We start from the raw sequence: 17006 nt of genomic DNA on the forward strand, positions 1-17006 counted from the left end.
TCGGTTCCAACGGGTTTCCTGTAATTTGTAAACCGATTTTCTTTCTTCGGAATAAATAGTTAGCTTTTCTGATGTTCTGTTTGATTTCTATAGAACATGGCTGATTCAATATCTACTCGTTGTGCGAAACTCAACCAGATTTTTGCCGGAAAAAATGTCGGTCGTAAGTCGTGCGGAACTTTCACTCGCGAAGCACTTTTGGATGCCTTTCTGCTACTCTTCGATGAATGTAACTCGGAGTACATGCTCAAGGACAAGAATATTTCTGGATTTGTCAAGAAATGTAAGTATCAGAACTATTTCGCTATTTTTACTCAGTGTTAGAGTTTTAAACGAGTGTTCAGCTGGATTGGAAAGCTTTGTTACTTTGCATCAACATTCGTGTCTACAGCTGTAGTCCTTGTAAGTTTGTAAGAGTGTTAGACTTGCCATCTTTGATTAATTAGGTCTTTTTTTGTAATCATTTACCTGATGATTATGTGTGGAAATGTATTAAGAACAATTTCAGTTCCAAAGTTTAAGGATATAATGGAGTTTCTCTTCAAAAATTGACCTATGAACAATCCATGGCAATCTATGTATCCAACTGTATGTTCGTAAGTACATGTACGTTCAGTAATAGTGTTTTAGCCTCATGGCATTATTTAATTAAGTTTCCATTCTAATCCTTTTATTCTTCAGATCAGCCCATGGTTGATGATCTCCGAAAGATTTGCTTATGCAAGGATGATTTCGAGGTTTTGAACACTATTGGCAGAGGGCATTTCGGACAGGTATTGTTGAAATATCACCGGCACATTTAATAATAAAAATCGAATTCGATCGAAAAGTGACTATTTTACATGGAATTTAATCTATTTCGAAGTTTGAAGGTTTCCATCAGACGTTAAAATTGCAACGAAAGGAGAATTTACTTTTGGAAAGTAACCGTACGAAATTCCATAAATGTTTTTGACACTTTGAAAATTTCTATTTATAGTTTACCCAATGGAATCTCAAAACTTACATGAACAATATAGTGGTTTGGATACTGTTTTCATTTTACTTTCAGATTAAAATATTATATTAAGCTTTTTGAAAAGTTATTGGTAGGATGAAACATGCCTCTAGAGTCTTTTTTATTCAAACTTTTAAAACAGGTTCAAGTTGTCAAAGACAAACACGGTGGGGATGTGTTTGCTATGAAAACATTGAAGAAGAGTCAAACACTGGCTCAGGAAAGTGTGAGTATATAGATAAACTGAGCATTGTTAAGCAGACATTAAATGTTTCTAACAGCCCATGATGCTTAGCAACGTGTTCTCTATTAAAAACACCCTTAACAGAATAGAAATTTATTTATTTAATGGTGTGCATATTTATGAAGTGAGAAACACCTCTTGATGTTTTACATCAAGAAGTTCTTGCCAATTATTGTATTGTAAACTGTAAGTTGTCAACATTTTAAATCATATGGTCATCGGCTGTCACACCAATTTATTATGATTAATATTTTTACCATTTTTAAAGTATTTCATGATACATGAAGAACAGTGCTGGAGAGCAGCATCTTTGCTGGTTGTAGTAGTCATTAGTATTTACCACATGAGTGAATTACACTTTTTGCATGTGCAGATGGGCAAGTGTTAAAGTGAATATCAAGTATCATTCACCTCTGAGCAGCGAATGAGACAGAATTATTATTATCAAACAATTATTCACTCAAGGTCAGTGAAAGTGGTGGATATTTATGTGTACCTAGCCACTTATTGGCTTGGTAAATATCCATCACTATTCATCTCCACTTGGGTGAATAATGGTTAATTGTGGCCTTAACAGTCTTGTATGTGTACATCTGGAGCTATTGAAGATTCTTATACTTATTTTGTTGATGATGACAGTGGCAATCTTAAATTGCTTGCTGAATAGTTTACCTAACGTAACACTTTTCCTTATTCACAGCTTATTCTTTACCACTGATCTTTTATCAAAAGGTTGCTTTCTATGATGAAGAAAGAGAAATAATGGCACTATGCAATAATCCTTGGATAACATCACTACAATACGCTTTTCAAGACATCAATAACTTGTATCTTGTGATGGAGTATCACCCTGGTGGAGACCTATTGTCTTTGTTAAGCAAGTATGACGATATACTAGAGGAGGATGTTGCACGGTTTTATCTTGCTGAGATGGTCATGGCTGTTCACAGTCTTCATGTGTTAGGCTATGTGCACAGGTAAATTCCTCTTACTGCTGGTGTTAGAATTTCAAAAGCCAAAATTCTTAGACTTCTTTTCGTCACATATTATAGATTTGTTAACTCTGATTTACATTGTGCGGTAGTTAGAAATCTGACAGCCTGGTCTAAGTAGAGTAGTTCATAGTTACTGTAATAGAAATCTGAGTGAAAGTTAACAATATTCATGACAGAAGACACAGTTATAACAGGGACTTACAAGTGTACAAACTTGCTGTACCTTTTTTCAACAGGGATATCAAGCCAGACAATGTCCTTCTTGATCGAACTGGACACATTAAATTAGCAGATTTTGGTTCATCAGCCAGACTTTCAGCAGAAAAAAAGGTAATACATATTACTTAAATTAATTTATCCTCAATTAAATATATTTATGAAACCAAGGGGAACTTATATTAGTGACTCGTAATCTTTTAAGAGATTTCAAGTTTGCAAGGCCAAGAGAGGTCTGTTTTTTTTTGTAAATTGTTTGGTACTTTATGCAAAATTTCCATGTAGGAAATCCTCTCTTGAAGGTTAACAAGTTTTTATTTTTGAAAATAAAGTAATTTAGACTGTCTTCATCCAATTATTGTTTTGATTGTCTTTATGGTTACTGAATATTACTGCAGATAGTTTGCTTATTACTTAAAATCTCAGTTAGCATAAAACATTCTGCAAGTCCCATCAGAATATTGGACCCTTTGTTAGCTAACCATCAGCAATTTATCTTCTTTGATTTCAACATAATTTACTGTAGTACATGTAAATAGTAACTTTTTGTGGTTGATGTTGTATTTGTGAATAGGTACACAGTAAAATGCCAGTCGGCACTCCTGAGTACATTGCACCTGAAGTGTTAACCAGTATGGATGGATCAGGTGGTCCATATGGAGTGGAATGTGATTGGTGGTCACTTGGTGTTGTTGCTTTTGAGATGTTGTGTGGACAGACACCGTTTGAGGCAGACTCAGTAGTGATAACTTACAGCAAGATCATGAATTACAAGGTACCTGGCACTAATTTATAAGTCATTTTATCTCTGTCATTTTTCATGAATCATTTTTTTAATTATAGTTTTCTGGTTACTATTCTTGTTATCATTAATGTTATTGTTATTATTATTTAGAACTACAGCACACATTACTTAAACTACATTGACACTTACCATCCATTTAACTTTTGCTATGTTGTATTTATAGTTGTAAAAACTATATTCAATCAACCTTTGGTCTCTAAATTGATTATTATTCCAGACATCCTTGCAGTTTTCGAAGGATGCCCAAGTCAGCAAAAACGCAAGGGATTTGATTCTAAAATTGTGCACTGACTGTAAGTCAAGATTGGGTTATGAGGGACTTCTTTGTCACCAGTTCTTCAATGGCGTTGAGTGGAATAATTTACAAGAGAGTAAGTCAAACTGTTCTTTACAGTGTACTTGTGAGGATGGGATAAAACGTAGCAGAAACTCAACAGTCACCTTCATAGTGGGTCTTCCACTGTAACTTAATCCATTTGGGAATTAGAGAAATGGAAATTTCTGTTTTTGACATCTCACATTGTACCAAAGTACTTCTGGGTGATAGAAGACTTGTGAGTGTAGATCAGGAAACATAATATGCACACACACGAAAAAAGGGAGCCACTGAAGTCAAATCAGGCCATGCAGTGGTTTGAGTCTGATCATCAAGTAAAAGTAGGCTCAGAGTGTATGGCTACCCTTCCCATCCTGGTCTGATATAAGTACCTTTCCAGTCACTGGACTAAAAACTTTTTAGATACTTTTCAAGGGAAAAATGTAGTTACTTGTAGTGGAACAAAAAAAAGAAGACACAAAAAGCGAGGACAGAGAAAAAAAAAAGTCTTTCCCTTGAACCCATCCTTTGAATGGTCCACGCCAATATGACTAGCGTTCATACAGTTTATTCTATGTGCTGTAGCCGTGCCGCCGTACGTCCCAAACCTGGATGGTGCAGCAGACACATCACACTTTGATGAATTTGAACCCGAGAGCCCTGATGTGATAGCACACCTGGAAAAGTACAACTTAAACGACGGCAAGGGATTCACAGGCAAAGATCTTCCATTTGTCGGCTTCACTTTCTCAAGAAATCTTGCCAACAGTGTTCCTTTTTCTCCTAGGAAGTAAGTAAAGCTTGATGTAGAAGGATCAAATCAAAAGAGTGTAAATATTTATGCAGCCGGGATTGCTTTTTTGTATTTAATTTCGCGCCTTGCTTCCAATTCGTCCCTTTCTCTATTTGTCTTTTTTCCTGTGGCATACAATACTACCTTACTTTCTCGACATAGCTTGAAATTTGAACCAAACATTCAAGATGCAAAGAAGAAGGAAATTCAGCAGTAAAAATGAAAGTGTTTAAAAAATATGAAAAAGTACAATAGTGAGCAATAGAAATATTTCTTGCATACATGCCGTGTGTCAGAGACGGTCAAACGCCGCCTTGTATTTCGTTGTTGCTGCCAGACTTGACCTATGACTGCTGAGAAAGGGACAATGTTGTTTACGTTCAAGTCAGGTTCAAGCCTGAAGCAGCCTCGTTGATTTTGTCGCAGTTGCAGTTTGTGCGGTGAGGAATGTATTACATAGATTTTGCGATACAATTATATTTTGGCGCGGTCGTTCTTTTCAGTTTTAATGTTACTTTTTTTCACGTTTTCCTGTTTCAACAAACTACTATTTCGATGTTTCCTTCAACTTCTGTAACAGCAATCAAAAAGTAAAAATATCATGGCAAACTTTTTTTTTTAAAGTTTGTGTACGCTCATTTTCATCCATCGATTTTATTTCGTTTTTCGCACATAACTCTGTTTCATCTGTACTTTCAGAGCCGGAAGTCTTCCCAACTCGCCCATGTCATCTGGTCTGCCCCCGAGCCGTCTGGAACGAAAACTGACGATCAAGGCTAAAGAACTGAAGGATGCGCTGCAGTCATGTCACACTCTAAAAGATGAAAGTGTCTGTATGAAAAAGAGCTTGGAAGAACTTCAAAGCGCATTAGAACAGAAAGACAAAGTGCTAAGGAACGCCGAGTATGAAAGAGATCTGCTTGAAAAGGAGAAGGTCCTCTATGATACTCAAGTCAAGGTACAGTAAGCACGTAACGTAGAAAAAGGAGGCTTCCATTCCAAGACGCAGAAAAGTTGTATTAACGGTACATGTATTTAGAGGTTCTAACTGTGAACCTTGCTTGGTTTCTAGTCATAGATTTCTTAAAAATAGAATTTTTGAATTTCGCTCTGCTCCGAGATTTGCAGAATTACATTATTCTCTGGAGAGTTTGTGAGTATCTCCAACGCTGGTTCTTTTTTCTTGGAAATTTTTACCAAGACTTCAGAAAGGGTGCAATGTTTTCGTAATGTGGCTTCGCGATATTTCACTGTTAATTTCTTACGGAAGTCTGACTATTTTCCTTTGAAACCGCCGTTGAAATCAACAAATTATAACCCTAGAATGTAACTGATTATGTTCGGTTTGGCGGGTTTCCTCATATTATTTTGCTTGGCCATAACAGGACCTACAGAGACGCCTTGATCTGGAGAGAGCTGAACGAAACAAGACGGACTCTGCTACTCTTAAACTGCTTTCGGAACTGAAAGAAGACAGTGAAAAGGCGAATGAACTGAGAAACCAGGAGAGCAGGTTAGCTTATGGATAGGCTTAACAAATGCAAAAATTTAGATTCTACTTTGTCCATCAATAAGCCCAGTTTTGAGTGCATAGTTGTAATCCACCGTCTTGTCAGGTCTCTCGCGCTAATATGAATGGCCTTATGGCTTGCTCTTTGCATGCACTTTGCGAAAAGAGAGAGTAGAAATTTTATTTCAACCCTCCGATCCGTCCTTTTTAAAAGAGAGAGACCTTTTTAAGATCTCTCCGAAAACGTCTCTGGGCTACAGGAAGAGGAACGTACAACCTGCCAAAAAATCTAAAAATGGCTTTTTTCATTGGGAAAAGAGAGAACGCTTTGTTAAATACTCATAAAAATGGACAAATGGTGAATCCTAGAGAATAATTCCTACGCACCCCGTTTAGTCTGTAAGAAATCCTGAACAAAATGCTTGATCTCCAACAAAAGTATTTATCGTTATGGTCTGGTTTGAATTCAACGTGCAGGGAGAATCTCGAGGACCTTCAACAAATTGTAGCCCAGTTGGAAAACGATCGGTTTATAGCCAGTAGACGTGCTCAACGATTAGAAGAAGAGCTGAAATCGCAAGAAAAGGTAAAAATGTATTTAGAAAGAGTGTTTTGTTGATTGAAACTCAACGGTATACAGATTCAATTGTCTTTATAACTCCTCTCCTAAATGAACCCTTGCGGTATATTAGCAATGAACCCCACAAATTTGTTACTAGCTTCTTGTTCGAGTTTACAATTTTTTCCATTTAATATTAGACCGTTCCTGTGCTTTAACCCTTTGACCCCAAAGGCTGACCAGCGTGTAATTTCTCCTCACAATATCACCTCTGAATCAAACATTAGGGTCATAAAAATTAAGGAAATGATCAGCAACTAAAGAAGCTCTTGATTGTTCAACAAATTCTCTTTGTCAGCACCTTAGGAATGTATGGAGACCAGTATGGAGAATATGCATATTAAATTTAGGGTGCAAAGGATAAATGCATGCAGTTAACCTTGCACGTACCGCACTGTTTAGAGAACGTCATGCCTCGGTAATACGCCATAACGTTCGATGTCCGGTATGGCTTATTTTAAAAACCAGCAACGAAGGAAAACGCTATGAGCGATCATGCAACAATAGCATTCAAAACATGAATCATTGAATCTGTTTGCTTAACAGCTTCTTGAAGTCAGTAAGAGCCGAATCAATGACCATCAAGCCAGAATGACAAAGGTAAATTTGTCTTCTTATTATTCTGCGCCCTTTGAGTTACTTCTTGACTCGCTTTTAAAGTAATTTGTTTTACTTAAAGTTGGCTGAGAGTCTGATTTCTCGTTGAACGCAGTTGGGATATTGTTTCCACGCATGGTGTCACAGTTCATATATGAAGGTCAACCGAAGCAGTGAAAGTAAACTCTGTGAACTTGTTCAGCGAACGTTGCAATATAACCAGCATATTATTCAACCACTAAATCTCTTCAATTTTATCCCCTCAACTGAGTCAGGATTGGGTAAATAAAGAATCGCGCATAATATGTCTACAGGGTATACTAAGAGTGGGGTGTATTCTGTTGATCCATCGATCGTTATCTTTTTTGTTAGAGGCACAAGTACAGGCGGGGTTTTGGTTTGTAAGGCCTTTTTCTTAAGGTGTTGTGAACGATTTTATCGATTATGTTTTGTATTTTCGCCAAGCAGTAAGATAAAACCCCACAGACAGATACGATCAAATACCCTTTGTTGCGTGCAAAATCAAAACCAAATTTTCATTATGACTGTCGATCAGTGCTAAGCGCTGTCCTGACACAACTACTTTTGTATGGTAGATACCGAAATACACTACACCCTGTTCCTGTTATATTAGTTTAAACCGATTTTCCATTTCAAGATGAATGAAGAAGCAAAGAGGAGCATGATAGAATGGCAAGAAAAACTGGACAAAGTCACTAAGGACAGCAACGAAAGAATCACGGAACTACAGCAAAAGTTGACGAAAGTAAGTAATGCACCTACAAAAACTTCTTTAGCCTGCTTGAGGGGCACGGCTCATTTGAGCGCGAGGGATGTACACCAACACGCACAAACGTTTAATTTGTCAGGCGGCGCAAAACGGTCAGCGTCTACTCTCTCGTGCTCGTGATACTTGCTTTTAGAACTCTGAAGAAAGTGAGCTTATAAAACAAAAGAAAAAGGACCAGGGAAGGGGGTATCGTGAGATCGAGTGCAATTTACAATTTGACCCTTTCTCTTGAAGTGAAACAAGGAAAATATGCCACACATAAATCTGATTACGGAAGTGTTCTTGTTCAGTCCTTACAGTCAAACCAAGAGGCAACTGAATTGTTAGGAAACGTGCGGAAAACTAAAGACGAACTTCAAAAAGAATTCGAAAAGCTGAAGGTTTGTATGAAGATGGTAATATTTTCATCATGATAACTTGTTTTTATGATTTCCACCTTCCATTTATTGGAGCCTTCTCAAGCTTTTTAAGATATCAAAAAATGGTTTTCGCTGCACTACCTTTTTTCGGCATTGACATATATGGTGAACTTCCCCCTCCTCTCCCCCCCCCCCCTTCCCTGGCAGGTCTAAGGTAACAAGAAAGTAAGCAGTCACAAGTTTGCCAGAGTCATAGTTGTTCTTATTTAGTAAACTGGACGCTGAACATTTCATCCAACTCTAATTTTTGCGCAATTTAACTTTTATAGAAGTCAAGCAAGTTATCGAACTCCACAGAAGAGGGAGGAAAGGTAAGAATTATTCCTCAACCCGTGAAAATTGAGGTTCGATGAACGTCGTTCAAGCTCTTGTCTGAAAGTTTTGCTCTGAACAAGTTAAATCCGCATAGAAAAAACGTTTGGAGTTACCTTGCTCCTCTTTACAGCTTAGCTTTACTTTTTCATTTAATCATTTAGTGAATTGTTCATTTTTTTTATTTGTTACTTTTAGCCTTTTACACCAACAAGGAGATCAGATAGTGCAGTTATAGGACTTAAGTACAAAGAAGAGTTAGCAGAGGAGATATTTAAACGGATAATGGTAAAGAGATAGAAGAGGAAATTAACATTTAGTACGGGTTGAGGTAGTTAGATAGGTTATTAGTTTGCGCAAATTGGGGAGATAGATACCAAGCCCTCACCAACATAAAGCGTTTTCAAAAGTTTCCTTTTTCTTATTCAATACGAAGCCAGTTTCTTTTGCTCAGTGTTTTCGTTTCGTCTTCACCACTCCACACAAGTGCGTTTCAATTTGAAAACACTAAGACGAACGGAAACGCTGATAGAAGCGACCCTACATGATGCTCTTTTTGTGACCGTTTTCAGAAGCCTTAAGTTTTTTCTTCTAAATGGGCTGTGCGTTTATTAAAGATTCCTTTTCTGAGACTGTCTGTGTGTTAACCAACGTCTTCGGACTTGTGTGAATGGTAGGCTAAACGTGTCCGAAAGAATATATAATCAAACGAAATTGCATTTGTGTGGGTGAGAACTGAATATTAATAGGAAATAAGTACATTTATCCAGGACAAGGGTCCCGCGAACGAGGTTGTTTAAGTGGAGTTAGTGGTGTACGGAAACATTGAGATCGAATACCTCTAATGTTGTCATACATTAAGACCTTTGCCATCGTGAGCGCATAAACAGTCGGATAAATACTCAAACAAATTTTTTCTTTCTTTTTCGTAGTCGTGTAAAGATGCTCAAATCAAGCGGACTGAAGAGGGCGATAACAGTGTACGAGAGCGTTTTAGAGAAAAATCGGCTGAAGTACGTAAGCTTCAAAGTAAGATCATGGTAAGTGAAGACCAATCCATAGCCTGCCTGCTTGGAATCTTCTAAAGAAATGGAGTGAACCCGGTCAACTAGACTGGCTTGATTTTCAACATGTCCCCTCGCTACACTCGGACTGGGCAGAACCAGTTACCGAGATCTCGGAAATCGGGTTGGAGGTTCCCCATACTAACACTCCATCTTCCTGATAAGCAGCACGAAACTTGAATGACAAGGCTTGTCCATGTTATAAACCAGACTGAAAACTCATCTAGCTCTGCTGCAAAATGAATATCCTTTATGAACTGAACTTAAATTTTGTTTTTGGTTGAACGGCCCTGTCTTATTACGAGGCTTATATGAGGAGATCCCGACTTTGGAGCGTTTGAGTATCAGTTGCTTTCACAAAATCACGGTTTGTGATCTTGAGAATTCTTCTGATCAAATGGCACACTTCCAAGAACTTTGAAATCACCTGCCAGCAGTCAACGGAAATAGTTTGTGAAATGCGTCCGTTTCACGGACAGTCTGGAAACTTTAAAAGTTTTGGTTAGTGGAAAATACCCTCAGAGTGGTCACGCTAAATTGCTCACTCTTTGGTCCACAGAGAATCTTCGAAACGTTACGTAACTGGATTGGGAGTGTTAGAAAATTGTTCAATGAAATCAACGCGTTGCATTTTAATTAATGTATCATAGAGGTCTTCGTGTACTTTCGAAATTCACTTTTGATTGTTCGTATGTCTATTAGCTAATTGGTGAAATGAGGAGTTGTATGCGATGATTTTACTTCTTTCTCGCAGGATTTAGAGGATCAATTGTTTCAAAGCCAGAGATCACAAAAGAAGTTAGAAAAGGATGCTGCAAACAGGCAGGCTCAGGAGGAAAAAATACAGGTAACTTTTCTTCAGTCTGTATTGTAATCTTTAAGCTGAGTTCTCATATAATCGCCCTGATTGTTTGGTTGTATTGTCGGAGAATATGGTGGTTAGTGGAAGTGTTATGAGCCTACTTACTCTTTTCTGCCGGACCATATCGTGCATTCATCTGTATATAGTATATAGAGGCATTGTTACTCCTCCTGCAACGACTACTTGGCCAATACAAATTATCCTCCAGTAATTCATCAAGATTTCCTGAACGTTCCCGGGCACCCATCGATTTTCCTGGATGGAGAGGCATTGTGAGACTAAGGTGTGTCTCCCAAGAACACGACCCAATGAGCCATCCGGGTCTTGATCCCACACCTATCGATTCAGATCTGGCGATTAACATTAGATAACCGCATCTGCCACAGTCAATTCTATATAAACCAAAAAATTCATGTTTCCAATGTTACCAGGAAATGGAGAAAGAAATTGATACTTTATCACGATACAAAAGAAAGATTGAAAATACCAACAACAGACTTGAGAGTGAGCTGGAGGAAACGAAAAAGCTAATGGCGTCACGAGATCAGGTCAGTGGAGCCTTTTTTACTCCTCTATCCTCTTCAAATATAGCAACACAGTTATTTGGAAGAACTGATGACATCTTTGAGCGAATGGGGAGAGGGAGTATCATCTCTCGTGCTCGCCTTGCCTTTCCATTTGTTTACCTGAAGAACGCAAAAACGATAGCGCCCGTCCTGCAGGTTTCTGCAGATGTGGTACGAATTAAAGGAACACGATTTTCATACTTCTCTCACTGTTGAGAGACGTTCATAGCAAATGACGGGGCTTATCGCGACACAAAATTTTCTCTACTTTTCTCTTTTTGAATGCGAAAGGGAGCTAACAACTAATTTGTGAATGATTTTGTATGTTGACTCAAGAAAATTGGTGCCTTGACGGGAAAGTGCAGGACATTAGAGGAAATGCTTAAAGAGAATGTTGAACTCAGCAGAAGAAGCTCAGAGGCAGATCATGACAACAATGGAAAACAGTAAGTATGGACTTTGTTTAATCGCTGCCTCCTTGATGTGGGGTCTTCGGAGGCAAAAGAAAATAATAACAAGGAATGATAAAACAACCAAGCATAATTCCCAGATGCCAGTGTAAAGCTAGTGAATTAAACTAATCCGTTGGCTTCGGGGTTGCTTGCTTATTGTACCTGGTGAATTTGGTTGAGTTTCCCTGAATTTAGAAAGAAATAATGGCCCTTTATAGTTTTTTAGCCTCGTTTTCATGCTGCATCAGCTAGGCCCTTTTTAAACACGCCATAATTATCCTCTGAATGCTTAACAAAATTGTCAACAACGTTTTCAGGAATCCTGGTGGTCCAATGAACACTACTAGGCTAATGATTTGCTTTCTTCCAAAAAAACCTACGGGAATTATTTATCAGACATATGCTCCTGGACTATAGTGTGGGACCTTTTAACCTCTACTCTAAAACATTCTTACGCCCCTTTAGACAGTAACGTCTTGACGGTGGCATATTGCAGGGCTTAATCACACAGTGAGATAGACTCATATAACGACTGCCTTTTTGTCCTCCTTTAGAGCAATCAATGGAGCTGAATTGGAAAATTTATGCGATGAGAAAGAGATGATGACGATTAAGTTGACCGGGCTGGAGAGTGACTTAAAAATTCAACAGCAGGTACTGGCGAGTGATGCTTGTTGCAATAATGTTTCTTTGTTGTGCATTTCTGAACCCGTTTTTCTTGCGTGTGGTTTACAGAAAAACTCCTCGCTGGAGAAGCAGCTTGAAGATTCAGACCATACTTCGAAAAAGGTAAGAAAAAGGAAAGCTTGATATCCGGAAATTCCAGGTTTATCACATCTTTTACAGATTGGCTTGCCTATTGCATGATACGGTATGCTGCTGAACTGTTAGGAAAGTCTCTGCTGAAAAAGCTCACGGGCCTACGCTATAGCGAATATCTTAAGACAGGACAGATTGCCTTCATCATTGAGTTCTTGTTAACAATCTCTGTCCAAAACGTTTTCTTTTTCTTTCTCTGATAAAGTCAGGCCAGGGAAGAAAAGTTTAATGTTGGAACCAATATGCTCTTCGAAAGTGCTGTACATATAATTCTTTGATTGTAAGACCAAATCGATGTTGAATTGAGTTTAGCCTCCAAGATGTTTAGGAGGGGAGGGTGGGGTAAAGGATTTTGAAGGGAACGGTAATTGCACTCATAAAAATGTATTTCTTGTGATTTAAACCGTTAGCTTGCTAAAGAAATGGAGCAAAAGGTGCAAGAACTTGAGAAGCAGCTAAATGAGGTAGGTGATTGGTGGAGCTCAGTGGGTTGAAGGGTGGGAGGATTGGATGATAGGTTTCTTGCTTAGCTGTCTCTTGACGCTTGCTTGATAAGACAACATCGGGTGCGTGGTTCCCATCTCGCCTCCACTCCTCTAAATCACTTGGGTTTTCGGCTCAGCGGGCTGTATGATTATGAACTTAACGCTTGCTGACATGCTCTGGAATTTCAACCTAGTTGGTCCTTGCTCGCTGTGTCTTTGAATTCAAGTCTCGGCATAATCGGTTTATTTGGTACTGATAATCATTTATGGTCTTTTTCTCCTCACAGCTTTCTATAGAACGTTCTGAATTGAGATCAACGAAGAAGGCATTGGAGGAAACCATTCTCAAATTGGAGGTACATACACTCGGCCCTTTTTCACGTATATTTCTCAATGACGTTCCCATGTTGCTATCTACATTTTGGCCTGTTGAGACCAGAACATATCTAAAACATGAGGTGACTGTCAGAGTCGGCTCAAAGACCGTCGCTGCAGAGTTAGAGAGCAAATATTTTCCACAAGAACCTGAACATCTGCTGTTGATTTAATATTTAGGGTTATTCAGCCTCTTCGTTTTCTTTTCAGAATGAGATTGACACCAGAGAATTTGAGTTGGAGCTAAAGGTAAATCCTTTTTTCTTTCTCATGCGGCTTAGCAAGATTTTTGTGTCAAGTCACTTTAATTAAATGTAAAATCCAAATTCGAGGTGTCGTCGCCCTCGGTCTTCGAGTGCAGCCATTTCTCAGTACCATTGATAGGTTGTTGAAACGAAAGATGCGATGATACAGTGTTAGAGTCGATATGAGTACATCATGGGGAAAACTTAATCATTTCACTCTCTACTTCTTTTAGGCCTCGGCCAGGCAGGATAAGATTACCAGAACAATGCAGGAGAATCGGTCAGAGGTAAGCACGCCTTTTCATTTATTTTTTTTATATTATTGTTATTCACAGCTTCCTTGCACACTTGATTTTTACCTCATAATTCATAGCCTAAATGCATGTCTCCTTTCTATTCTGTGTGATACACAGGTTGTTCAGGAAATCCACGTTCAACTAAGTGAAATGTCCAATCGCTGCAACGAACTGGTGGCACAAACCAAAGTAAGTCAAACCTCGTGCAGTTCTTGATTTTTTACTGGAGCAGGCTAGGGTATTGCAGTGCCAATAAGTTAATAAACAGCGTGTATGAGTTTCTAATAGGAGTTAGAAGTGAGAGTTCTCGGAAAGTGTCATTGTTCTTCTTGTCTTTTCTCTCTTGTCGTCTGCTGTGTTGATCGTTTTTATTTTATCTTCTTTAAGGAGCTGGAAAAGAAGGTTGAAGAACTTACAGACGAAAATTGTGATCTTAAGGTTACAAAGGAGAAACTTGAAGATGAATTGAATGAAAAGAAGAGGGCAGCTGAAGGCATAGAATTTGTAAGTTTAGTAACTTTTGTTTCCGTCTGCAGATTTGCTTTGTATCAAATTATTTCTGTCAATGTGTTCGTGAGTTTATCACCAAACACTTGCTACACTGGTGAAACTCCTCTGATCAATCATAAATGGTGCGTGTCGGATGATTTATATACGTACTTGTTCACAGACCAACTCGATGTTGAAATCTACTTGTACTATGCTGGAAAATCAAGTCGAGGAACTGGAGATTATCAACGAGGACTTTGAAGAAAAACAGTTACAATGGAATATCACAAGGTATTAGATTATTCTCCGGCCACGGAGGTGCAGTGCCCGATTTCGTGAGTCAACCAAAACACTCACCTTGATATATATTTTTTTTCTTCAAAGGGGAGATTTGGAGCAAAAACGAGAGAAAATTGAGTGTGAACTTGTGGAAAATCGGCGTTCATTGGAACAGGAAAAAATAGCTCGGTAAGGAAAAGAGAATATATCTGTTAAGTATCTTCGACGGATTCTCCTACTTTCTTTGGAAAGTCAAAGTGGCAAAACGTTCGTGTCTTTTACCTCCCTTTTCGAAAGATGAACTAAAAGGGATTTATATCCCTGAGATATGCCAATTAACCTTTCAACGGCTATGTTAAATGACTTTGTTATATTGCCTAGTTTGGCTGCCGAAGAGAAAGTATCCAAGCTACAAGATGCGTTGAAAGAAGTGCAAAACACTCATATCAAGGAGGTTAGTGAGATGAACGCTCAACTGGACAGACAGAGACAACGATGCGAGGAGCTGACAGAAGCGGTAAGCTCTAGTTTGGTCAATTATTCCCTCCGGCGCATGTCTCTAGGTGGCGCGCAAAAAAACATGCGTGCGACCCATATCAACTTTCAGATAAAACACTTTCAGTCCCAATCTAATCACGAGCAAACGGAAACGATAGTCAATTGACTTGTGAATGCTATAGTAAGTTAATTTAAGGAGAAAAAAATTCCAAATCATGAAAAGAAAGGAAAAACTGTATAATGAATAATCAAAGGATGTCCATGAGCACATGTCAGAGTAAGGTTTAAAAAAATTACATTGGTGATTAAAAAAATAATAATAATAATTTAGTATTATCATATTTCTATTATCTACATTATTCCTGAGGCACTTCTTCAATTGAAATTTTCGCGAAATAAGTTAGTCTTTATAGTAGTCTTAAAGCTCGCAAGATTATCGTGATGGCGCACGGATTATGGTAATGAGTTCCATAGTGCGAAGAAGATGCGGTCCTTTTTGAAAAAATTTGGGAAAAGAAATGAAAAACAAAGAAAGAAAATGTATCTTTTGCCATCTTACCCTCGAGGTTTTTTTTTGGCTCGTTTCATGACCTCGCTACGTAGAATATTTGTTTGTTTCGATCATCGTATTCCGAGTAAACCGCCCCTGAATGAAATTTATTGGCAAGCGACCAGACCTTACAAGAAGCAAAATTTGTACCCATTACAGCTCAGCGAAGCGGAGACCAAATTTGGAATGGCCCAACTGGATATTAAATCCTTGGAACGCAAACTTCAACTTGGAATTGAAGACAACAACAAGCTGAAGATTGAGGTTGAGCGATTCGAGAATCAAACTTCCAAGTTGAAGTCCAGTAATTTTGAGTTGAACCAGAACATCGAGGCAGCTATGGAGAAGTGCGATGAATTGACATGCGAACGGGCTGCTTTAGCTGAGCAGCTTGATCTCATGGAGGCTTCGCATGCCGAAGAACGCCTCAAATTAGAGGCAACTAATTCTCAACAGACCAAACTGATTGACTTCTTGCAGTGCAAAGCTGAAGGCCAAGCATCTAAAAAGAAAAAGGTAAAGTTCTCCCGGAATTCATGGTGTATTTTAATAGAAATGATTTCCAACGTTTCGAGCGTTAGCCCTTCGTCAGAGCAATTAAAGAATTGCATTAAAAGAAACATGAAAGCAATTCATGCTTCGACGAGATTCGTTTCAAACCTCTCAGAAACTAGACAATTTAGTTTTATCAACTGAGTTAATATTGTAAATTGGCCACCACAGAGAGTTTCTATTTAGCTGGCACAGAAGTTAGAACGTTAACCCATCGTTAGAACGAATACTAGTTGGGCGTTACTAACAACTGAACTTGGAGGTCCCATGTTTGGAGCGAGAAAAAACGTTGTGGGTTCTTTTTTAATATGATTATTAAAACTTTAACTGTCATATTTGGCTGCGCAACGTTTTGCTTTGTTGATAAAAGGACAAGCGCTAAATATTTGTATGAAACCCAAACAAATCTTTGCTCTTGGATTGTATCTAGCCTTTGCATAGTAAGTTTCATTTTTCTATAGTTTTCCTGTTTCCAATTAAACCATTTTGCTTTTACTAGTTCCTTTGAGATATGACTTGTTAAGTTGCAAATAGTGTCTAGAAACGTTAACTGTGATACAATTATGATGTTTGTTAGCTTATCGGCGGTGGCAGTAAGTCGTGGCGTAAGAAACCAGAGAGTAGTATTAATGTGGTGCCGCAACAATGGCGAGACCTGCAGCAGGCGCTGGAGAAAGAAAGAGCTTCCAGTTTGAAACTACAGACTGAACTCAATAGGATTCGGCAAGAAATGCAGGCTGCTAAAATGGAAGGTATCCGTTTGATGTGCTTCTTTCAAAAGATTGCTTAAAGTTAGCCAGAGAGGAAGTAAAGTTCTCAGTTGCTAAACTCGCTCGTCATACCCTCGCTTCTTTTGAAGGG

The 17006-nt window shown here is 38.4% G+C and overlaps 1 protein-coding gene across 1 annotated transcript in view; it reads left to right on the top strand.

The window, feature by feature from the left end:
- The window catches only part of LOC131799538 (citron Rho-interacting kinase), a 23722-nt gene continuing 6716 nt past the window's right edge, over window positions 1-17006 (top strand). Inside the window, exons 1-32 of the mRNA XM_059117245.2 lie at window positions 1-283; window positions 682-773; window positions 1140-1223; window positions 1974-2218; window positions 2473-2566; window positions 3027-3227; window positions 3475-3628; window positions 4159-4363; window positions 5066-5324; window positions 5752-5879; window positions 6354-6462; window positions 7042-7095; window positions 7751-7858; window positions 8173-8262; window positions 8571-8612; window positions 9546-9653; window positions 10432-10524; window positions 10971-11087; window positions 11442-11551; window positions 12112-12211; window positions 12293-12346; window positions 12787-12840; window positions 13149-13217; window positions 13447-13485; window positions 13715-13768; window positions 13895-13966; window positions 14165-14281; window positions 14448-14557; window positions 14651-14734; window positions 14927-15062; window positions 15753-16109; window positions 16723-16897. Of these exons, the coding sequence (XP_058973228.2) occupies window positions 97-283; window positions 682-773; window positions 1140-1223; window positions 1974-2218; window positions 2473-2566; window positions 3027-3227; window positions 3475-3628; window positions 4159-4363; window positions 5066-5324; window positions 5752-5879; window positions 6354-6462; window positions 7042-7095; window positions 7751-7858; window positions 8173-8262; window positions 8571-8612; window positions 9546-9653; window positions 10432-10524; window positions 10971-11087; window positions 11442-11551; window positions 12112-12211; window positions 12293-12346; window positions 12787-12840; window positions 13149-13217; window positions 13447-13485; window positions 13715-13768; window positions 13895-13966; window positions 14165-14281; window positions 14448-14557; window positions 14651-14734; window positions 14927-15062; window positions 15753-16109; window positions 16723-16897 (3901 nt within the window). The 5' untranslated portion in view covers window positions 1-96. The remainder of the gene's footprint in view (window positions 284-681; window positions 774-1139; window positions 1224-1973; window positions 2219-2472; window positions 2567-3026; window positions 3228-3474; window positions 3629-4158; window positions 4364-5065; window positions 5325-5751; window positions 5880-6353; window positions 6463-7041; window positions 7096-7750; window positions 7859-8172; window positions 8263-8570; window positions 8613-9545; window positions 9654-10431; window positions 10525-10970; window positions 11088-11441; window positions 11552-12111; window positions 12212-12292; window positions 12347-12786; window positions 12841-13148; window positions 13218-13446; window positions 13486-13714; window positions 13769-13894; window positions 13967-14164; window positions 14282-14447; window positions 14558-14650; window positions 14735-14926; window positions 15063-15752; window positions 16110-16722; window positions 16898-17006) is intronic.

The sequence above is a fragment of the Pocillopora verrucosa genome, chromosome 2 (assembly GCF_036669915.1).
Source record: "Pocillopora verrucosa isolate sample1 chromosome 2, ASM3666991v2, whole genome shotgun sequence".
Taxonomy (NCBI): domain Eukaryota; kingdom Metazoa; phylum Cnidaria; class Anthozoa; order Scleractinia; family Pocilloporidae; genus Pocillopora; species Pocillopora verrucosa.